The sequence below is a fragment of the Condylura cristata genome, unplaced genomic scaffold (genome assembly GCF_000260355.1).
Source record: "Condylura cristata isolate star-nosed mole 26May11 unplaced genomic scaffold, ConCri1.0 scaffold00008, whole genome shotgun sequence".
NCBI lineage: Eukaryota > Metazoa > Chordata > Mammalia > Eulipotyphla > Talpidae > Condylura > Condylura cristata.
In genome coordinates, this window is record NW_004567109.1 from 9200975 (window position 1) to 9209953 (window position 8979).

At 60.8% G+C, this 8979-nt stretch overlaps 1 protein-coding gene across 1 annotated transcript in view; it reads right to left on the reverse strand.

Annotated features, from left to right (window-relative positions):
* Nucleotides 1-8979, reverse strand: part of RAP1GAP (RAP1 GTPase activating protein) — a 42634-nt gene that overhangs the window by 13556 nt on the left and 20099 nt on the right. The window contains exons 4-11 of the mRNA XM_012722562.1: nt 6987-7022; nt 6125-6172; nt 5109-5147; nt 4483-4668; nt 1732-1835; nt 1379-1457; nt 1186-1239; nt 211-294 (exon numbers count right to left, since the gene is read on the reverse strand). Coding sequence (XP_012578016.1) covers nt 211-294; nt 1186-1239; nt 1379-1457; nt 1732-1835; nt 4483-4668; nt 5109-5147; nt 6125-6172; nt 6987-7004 — 612 coding nt within the window. The 5' untranslated portion in view covers nt 7005-7022. The remainder of the gene's footprint in view (nt 1-210; nt 295-1185; nt 1240-1378; nt 1458-1731; nt 1836-4482; nt 4669-5108; nt 5148-6124; nt 6173-6986; nt 7023-8979) is intronic.

Genomic DNA, 8979 nt, shown 5'->3' on the forward strand with positions numbered 1-8979 from the left:
CCGCACCCCACTCCCACCAGGAGAGGCTGGAAGGAGGACCTCTGGTCAGCCCGCACCCCACTCCCACCAGGAGAGGCTGGAAGGAGGACCTCTGGGGCCCCTAAGCTCCTGGGAGCCCAAGTGCCCGGGCAGGTGTTCTCCCTGGCACAGGCCTGACGTCCCGGATAAAAGGCCAGGTGGGTGGGGGCAGGGAGGAGGAGGTGAGCACACCTGGCCAAGCTTCTGATAAATGACTCCAAACTTGAAGTTATTGCTGATAACATGCTCGTCAAAGGTGACAATGAGACGGGACGCCTGGGGAAGAGGCAACGAGTTGAAACAGACTACTTTTTCAAACTGCCATTTACTGCTCTCACTGCGTGCCAAGCACGGTGCCAGGCACTCCCACACATCGTCACACTGAAGCCTCCAAACCAGCCCGTGAGGGAGACGTTCCTGCCATCTCCACTTGACAGATGAGGAAGCCAAGGTTCTGGGCTCTGGTCACTTGCTGAGGCTGCCAGCTTCCGGAGCTCACTGCCAGCCTCGGCGCGTGCCCCTGGAGGGCCAGCACGCTACGCCCACCGCGCTCTCACTCCTTGCCCTCTACGACAGGCCGAGGCCAGGCCCCTTCTCGGCTGGGCCCCAGCTTCCTCTTCTGTAACCGAAGGTGGGCCACCTTTCCTGGACATCCCTCAGGAACCTCACCCTGCTCTAAAGTTCAGTCAGAACCACGAGGAAGGCCTACCTCTTCCCGGAGGCCCATCTCTTGCTGAAGACAGAAGCCCTTACCCAAACGCTCACAGGGCCTTGAGCCCAGCACCCAGCACATAGCTACTGTGGGGGGCAGCATTCACGGAGGGGCCTGTGCTAGTCTCTCTCCCAGGTCCTCTCTGGGGCCAGCCTGGCTCAGGTGGTCCCAGCTGGCATCAAGGGTGTCCAGAGGTCAGTAAGGCTGGCCTCTAAAGTGGACAATGGCCTTGCGGTTTGGAGGCAGGCCCTCCTTAGGCACTGTGCATCCTTGGGTAAGGCATAAACCCATTCTGGCCTCTGGTTCTTTTGCAAATGGCGACTTTGCAGGATTATGTGTGAATGAAATATGATAACTTAGGAAAAACACCTTGCGTAAAGGTGCCCAAGAAAAATGCTGTTCCCAGTTAATCCCCCACCTCCACCTCAGCGAGCAGGGTCCCGATCCAGCCATACCTTGGGGTAGAGCACAGGGTAGAATCGATCCACGTTTACATCTTCACACACCAGCTGCAGAATACAAGAGAGGAGCTGTGTGCACAGCCCTGGGGCCTGCAGCTGAAGATGGGGTGCCGAGGCACAACTGCAGCCCCACTATGTGCCCACCCGGGGCGCCCAGAGGGACTCAGTGAAGGTGCAGAGGCCTCACCTTCGCCATCTGGACCACGTTGGGGAACTCGGTGAGGCAGGAGATGGGGATGACATCATGGTATGTCCGACACTTGGTCCTGGGAGGAAAAAGCCCATGGTGAGGGGTGAGGCGGTGGGGGAGGGGGAGGGACCCCTCTGCACAAAGAACAGAGAGGCAGAGTCCAGGGGGACCAGAGGTGATGACAGGGGCCAGGTTCACTCAGTTACTAACTTGCTGTGTGACCTTGGGCAAATCCCTGCCCTCTCTGAGCTACAATTATTAGAGCAGGTAAAAAAAAAATGAGCCAGGTTGTCAGGTTACAGGGTGTCAGCACTCCCTGCTCCCCCACTTCCCTTCACTCCAACCCTCACCTGAGCAGCAGCCGCAGGTGTTCCTGGTCTCCAATGACATCATACTTGAGTGAGAAGACAAGGTGACCCAGGGCGGTGTCCAGTGAGTAGTAATTGAAATGCTCCTGTAGTGGGAGGCGGGGTCCAGGAGTGTGAGTGAGGCTGAGCTGGAGGCTTCTGGAGACCAGACCAGAAGGCCAGTGCACTCCCAGGTGGGGGTGCTTCACTGAGCTGCAGCTGGCACAGCTCGGGGCAGGCTCTGTGCACATTCAGATGCCTGCTCTGCCACCTGGCATCTGGGTAGCCTGGGGAGGTCACCTCATCTCTCTGTGCCTCAGTTTCCCAGTTCATAAAGTGAGAACAGGGCCACCTGCCTCGCGCCTGGTACAGAACAGGAATCCAGTGAGCACCTGTAGTGACTTGGCTGTCAGGGTGGGAGTCAGGCCCACACCTGTGTGGCACAGGCCCCCACCCCCGGCCCAGGGCCTTTCCAGGGCCGGGCACACCTAAAAATGGGAGGCAGGGGGGCAGTGCACTGGACTACGGTGATGGCACAGGGTGATCTGGTGATGGGAAGCCCACGGGGATTACAACTGAGATGGGAAAAGACACAAAATGATGTAATGATGTAAAAGCAAACTAGTATATTATTTTAAATTAATTAATTAATTAATTAAAAAAAAGAAACATGCCACCTGCTTGCTACACCTATGACTCTGTGGCACCGGGGACCAGGGCCCATGAGAAACAGGAAATGAAACATCTTGTGAGCACATGAGGCAGCTGGCTGGCAGGTTCCCACCCTCCTGCCTCACCTAGAGAAGCAGCGGGCAGGAAGGAGGATCCCAGAGGGTACAAGATGTGAAGGGGACAGCACCTCCAGAGAGGAGCCCAGGGCTGGCACTCCAGGGGCGATGCCCCGCCTCTGCCCTGGGAGGGCGCTGGCCCCCAGCCACACCTTTGCCAGGAGTCACTCTGAAGAGATGCCCTGCTTAACCACGACTCCTGTGCTGAGGAGGAGCAGGCCAGAGCGGGGCGGGGCGGGGGCTGCATTCTGCACCCCAGGGCGAGCTGATGGGCCTTGGGCAGTCCCCTTTGTTCCTACCCGGGCGCAGAGTGCCAGAAACCCCCAACTGATGCTTGGCACCATCTGAAGAGAGAGAATGGCCAGTACTTGCAAGAAGGTGCCCCAAAGTCCTCAGGGTGAGGGGATTTCCCCAGACCTCTGTTTAGACCCAGAGGACCCCACAGAGAGTGGGTTTAGGGTCCCAGAGAATCAATGCCCAAAGTCATCCTCCAGGGCGGGGCCCAATGCTTCTCCCATTGCCCCACACGGATTCAGGAAGTGGCCCTGCCTCTCTGCTGGCCCCTGGGATCCCTCTCATCTAACCTTGGTCAACATATCTCTTCTGAATGCCCAAGAGGCCCCCTTCAAGTCCCTCTGTGTGCAAGGCACACACCTCTACTCTGCTCCTCACCACTTCCTTTTCTCAGGGCCAATGACATGCTAGGCCCAAACAGCCCCCCAGACTCCCCACCCACCAGATTCCCACCCATCAGATCCAGCTGAGAGCCTCGGGGTGGGGGGACACCGGGGACGCAGGTCCCTCTGCACCCACAGGGCTCGGTGGGGAGGTGGCGTCCCAGGCCCTGTTGCTGCCTTCGGCAGCAGCTGGTCTTAGCCATGGTTACAACGGGGTCCAGCCCTTATCCTCACCCCAACCTGAGTGCCCGCATCCCTCAAGATGAGGTCAATGCCTTGGACCCAGAGTGAGGACACACACACACACACACACACACCGGCCCCTGGGTGACTTCATGGAAGGCCAGCCAAGGCTGGGTCCGATTCCTACTCAGTAATTGTGAGACCTTGACCAAGTCACTTCACCTCTCTGAGCCTCAGTTTCCTCCCCTGTAAAATACAGGACGATCCTGATCTCAGAGTCATTACAAAGATATAATAACAGCCAATGTTTATTGAGTCCTTACTACGCGCCAGATCTGGTTCTCTAGGCTTTCCAGGCGCTTTTATTACCCTGCTGTACACGTGAGGAAGCAGGCTCAGAAGGCAGCGGCGCCTGCCCAAGGTGCCACCGCCCAGTGGAAGGTACGCGTGGACCCACTGGACTGCAAGGCCACACTGCCCTCCACACGGGTTGTTGAGGGACAGAGACCAGCATGGAGCTGACGCGGACAAGGCCCAGCTGCTGCCACTCCTGTCCAGCTCCCATGACCCGGCCCGGCGACTCTTGCCAGAGTCACCAGCGGGGACAATCTGGGCAGGGCACCTGCTCTGGGGGTGCTGGGGGGGCCCAATCCACCGCCCTGTCCCCAGCACCACCCTGCAGCTGCCCAAGGGCAGAGCCTAGGTCTGTTTAGTTTGCTGCTGGCGCCCAAAGAGCCAGGCACACAAGGGTGCTCCCTATTTCCAGCTCTGCTGGAGAACTGACTGTGCCAACGCCACCCCAGGGGGGTCATCACCATCTCCATTTTCACAGGTGAAGAAGCAGAGGCACGGAGAAGTTAAGAGACGTGTCCAGGCCCCTGTGTGGGTGGCAGGGCCCTGGCGGAGCCGCCCCTGTTGACCACTGCGCTGTGATGCCGCCTTTCACAGTAAGCGCTCGTTGAGTGAATGTGTGACTCGACCAGGCATGCTCCCTGGGCCACAGGACTAGCCAGCCCCCAGCCCAGCCTTTGGATTCTGCTCCCCCAGGGTGGGCTGGGGCCCATACCCTCCCTCACCCAGCCCCCCAACGCCAGCAGGCCACCCACCTTGCCAAGAAAGTGCTTCCGGTAAATGCGGGCGGTAGGGTTGCACTCCAGCTTCACCTTGGTGGTGGGTGACTGCAGCGGCTCTGTCTCGGGGATGCTGGTGATGTCGTGGTTGGTGCCTTCAATCCAGTAGCCCCCAAACTGAGGCAGCAGGATGAGGGGGAAGGGCCCTTCTCGCCCCAGGACCTGAAGAGGGTCTCAGCTGAGTCTCCCACATTGCACCCCACCAGGAGATACAACTCAGACCTGGCTCACTTCTGCCATGGCCAAGAGGTGCTGGGGTGGGGGACAAGCCAGGGCTCGCGTCCACCCCGCCAGTGTACTTGCTCCCCCCTCACCTTCCTGCAGGCACGGACTTAGGCTCAGGGGCCCCTGCCCCAGTCTCAAAAGATGGTAAGGTGTAGGCAGGTAGAGCTGCAAGCATGACCTTGGCCAAGAGGCTGAAATACCTGGCCCAGAGGCCTGAGAATTCAAATGGGTTGCAATGTCTCCAGCTCCTCCCTCTCCCCCCAAGGTCTGTGATCAGAGTCCTGGTAGGGAGGACTCCCTGCGACAGGGAGGACTCCGTGCCTGAGTGTCTCCCGGTTGGGGTAAGGATGGGCGGGGGAGGGTGTGCAGCTGGTTACCTCGTGGACGCTGGGGTAGGGAATGTAGTCCTCCTCCGTCTGCAAAACACAGAGCAGAACCTCAGCTGGGGGTGGGCCCGGCCCTCTGGGTCAGGTTGGGGCTGCATCTCTGGGCTCCTCTCCCACCTCCCACGTGGGGCATGGGTCAGGTAACCCCAGATGGTAGGGGCCAGGCAGGCTTAGCTCCTCAGTGCCAGGGTGAAGGGGGCTCTCTGCCTCCCTAGAAGAAACCTGGGGCCAGTGGCATCAGAAAGGTCTTGATGGCTCGCTAAACTCAGGTGGCTGCGAGACCCCCAAGCCTGGACAGAGCCTGAATACCAAGAGCCACCCTGTAACTGTCCCCTGCAGCCCTGGGCCCACCCCCAGGCCCAGCCTGGGATTTCAGGACTTTGGAGACTCCACATCACAGACCATAGAACCTTATGCCTCTCCAGAGGGCAGCTCCCATCCCAGGAGGATTCCGAGTCAAAAACAGGAGACTCCAGTCACTCTCCCTGGCACTGGGGGTGCCAGGCCCCTTCCCCCTCAGTCAGCCCAGGCACAGGAGCCCATAAGCCTCCTAGCCCCAGAGTGTGAGTCTCCTGCCTGCGGCAGCTGATTCTAAGTGGCTCAGGGGAAGTGTTTCAGGGCGCTGTCCTGTGAGGAACAGGCGTGACTCTGGCAGAGGGCGCCTGGAGAGGCAGTGAGGGCAGTGATGAAGGTGAGGGCGGTGGGAAGGAGTTGGAATAAAGGCTCATGACAAGGGAGCAAACCCCCCCCAATCTCCACATGGGAACTCTGAGGGCAGGCGCTGCCCCCACCTGCCCCTGCACCAGGAGCAGGGTGAGACCACTTCATGCCAGGGGGTGGGCTGGGCAGGCGGACTGTCTGGACTGGCGGCACTTCTACGCCTCACCCCACCCCAAGGAGGGTGTCTGCCCCTTCCCCATCCCTCTCCAGGTCCCCGAGCTCTCTGGAGAGGCAGCTCTGGAAGCAGACAGCCCAGGGGGGAAAGGGACAGCGTGCTTCAGACTTACTTTGAGGGGTGGTGGGAAGGAGCATCGCTGTTCGTCCATCCTGCTTCCCTGCAAAGAGAAGGCAGCACACCCGTCACACCCCTCCCATGCTGCCTCAGAGGGCTGCACCCCTGCCCGCCAAGGCAGAAAGGGAAAGGGAAGGCCCTCCAAGGGGCTGCTCCCAAGCCAGGCCGCTGGCGACCTGGTTACTCGGGCCTCTGCTGCCCGGCTGATGAGGCCACAGCGCAGGGAGGGCATGTGAGCTGTGCGCTGGCAGTGGGCAGGTTGGGGTGCACACGCATGTGAGCGCGGGGAAGGGGGCTACTGCGTCCACACAGATGCGTGCTCTTGAGAAGAAGGGAGGCGGGGTGGGGGACAGAAAGATGGAGGGGGCGCAGAAACAGGAGGGGGCAGGAGAGGGATCTGGAGGGTGAACCGGTACAGCAGGGGAAGCTGAGGCTTGTTCTAGCAACATCCCCCACCCCGCCGACCTCTCCCTGTCTACCTCCCAAGCACAGGGTGGGCGTGGAGGACAGCAGGGTCATGGACACTGCCCCACCCCCACACACAGCCTCTGGCTGCCCCAAACCTGCCTCTGCCCCTCCTCCCACTCCACTGGTGGGTCCTCAGTCTCTGGGGAGTGGGGATGTGGGGGCAGGGTGAGGTGCAGACCCCAGTCCTGCCGGGGACTGACCCTGAGCTGGGAGCCCAGGGCGACCAGGTGGGGCCCCGGCCCTCGGTCAACAGGGAGTTGGGCACTACCAGTCCCCACCTCACCCCTGGCCCGGAGACAGAGGGCAACACGCTGCCACCCTCTCTTCCAGGCACTGCCAAGGGCTCCCGCCCCCAACCCCCCTGCCTTCCTTGGTTCCTGCAACCTCACCTGCATCTTTTCAATCATCTCAAACAGACCTGTGATCTGCAATAGAAATGGGGCAGTAGGTCAGTCCCAAAGGTGGCCCAGACAACCCCGCTGTGCCCCCCAGGGAGTCTGGCGCCCCCAACTCTGACACCAGACGCGGACCTATGTGAGCAATAGGAGTAAGTGGAGGGAGCACTGTAGCAAGGGGCTCAGTGGAGCTGACCCGCAGAGTTTGAACAACTGCTGAGAGAAGTCAACCAAAGCTCCAGGGGCCCCTCCACACTCAGCCCCCTTCCGCGAAGAGGAGGCTGCCGCTGCAGACACACAGGCGTGTGCCGTGGGGGTATCACATCTCCCCATGTCATGCCAGGTCGGCAGTGCCCAGCCCGGCCACGGACCCTAGGAGAGCCAGAGGTCACAGTCCAGCTGGGTTCCTCAGGAGGGTCTGGGGTTCCACCCAGGGCTCTCATCCCCACCCCACCCCACCCCCATCAAGCAGTGTGGGAGGGAGTGAAGGATGCCGGAATGTTCCAGCGCCGGGACCTGTGGGAGCCCCCTCCTCCACATGCTTGGGCCAGCCTCTCCGGGGCACTCGCAGGGTTAAGCCAGGCATCTGCCAGCTGCGCTTGGCAGCCTCAGCCTCTCCTACGCCAACTCCCCAGGAGCCTTCCTGGAAGGCAGCATCCCCAGCTAGGCAGGACGGGGGGCTGAAAGCCCCTAGAGTCTCGAGCATGGTACCCCTCCCCCAGCCCCTCCAAGGCTTCAAGTTCCTGCTGCCAGTGGGGCAGCGCCTGAACTCACATGTGCTACGGATCGTGCACCAGGAAACACACTCTCTCTTGCTTGAACACACACAGGCCTGTATCCTAATATTTAAATAGTCTGGCTGTACCCAGAAAAGCAACACACACACAGAGACCGTGCTAAGGCACAAACGCACATGCCGGTGGCCCACAGCCCGCCGCTCTCACAACACACAGGTCGGTGCACCACGAGGGCTGCACACACAAGAGCAAACCCACCCTGTGAAGACCGCACGTCTGCACTGCGGATCACACAATGACAGGACCACAAAACCACCCCGGTCTGCACACCGAGTTACCACAGCACACTCACAGCAGCAGGCAGAGGTGCTGGCCAGAGTCCCACTCCCGAGGACAAGGGACCCTCCCCAGGTAGGTCACACACCCTGGGACACAGACATGGTCCATCTTACCACACTCACGAGTGTTGGGGAAAAGGAAAAGTGGTTGATCCCCAAGGATGAAAAGTCACAGTCCTGAATATCACAGCTCCCCTCACACCTATCTGAGCACACACCAGCCCATCACACTCACGCCTGGGCAGACATGAGCACACACACACAGACACACCCTGTTAAGGATCACGAGACACAAACACCACCCCGTGGTGCACGCTCCCAAGCAAAGCCCACCTTGCAAGAGGCACCACAGAACCTGCGGCCCCGTGGTCCAACACCGCTCAGTTTGAAGGAGACAATCCCATAGGCTGTTACAGCAAACACCACAGACACACAACCGCACTCCAGAGACACACAAGCCGCCAGCCCAGCAACACCTGCATCTCTACCTGGGCCAGGGCACAGCAGGCAGCACATTCCCGCAAAGTTACACTGTCACATTCAGACTTCTCCCAAGGGGGCAGGGCGCGGGTGCAGTGGTCCCCAGGCCAAGCGCAAACAGCGCCACCGCCGGCACTCTGCTCCCCGGGCAGCTGCAGAAAGGGCCCGAGCCCGGGACCCTGGGGCAGGGGTGCGCCCAGTGGCCGTGGCCGGTGTCAGCCTAGAAGCTAACACACCCTCCATGACGGAGTCTCCTGCACCCGCCCTGGCTGGGGCAGAGCTGGCCAAGCTCCGACGAAGTCGGGCTGACCCAGCTCCTGGGGACACTCGGCCAGGCCACCCTCGCGCCAGTCCTCACCTGCCAACCGGACCCAGCGGGCAGCGAGCCCCTCCGCTGACGGCCGGGCGGCGCCACGGGCCGTGGCTGCGCCA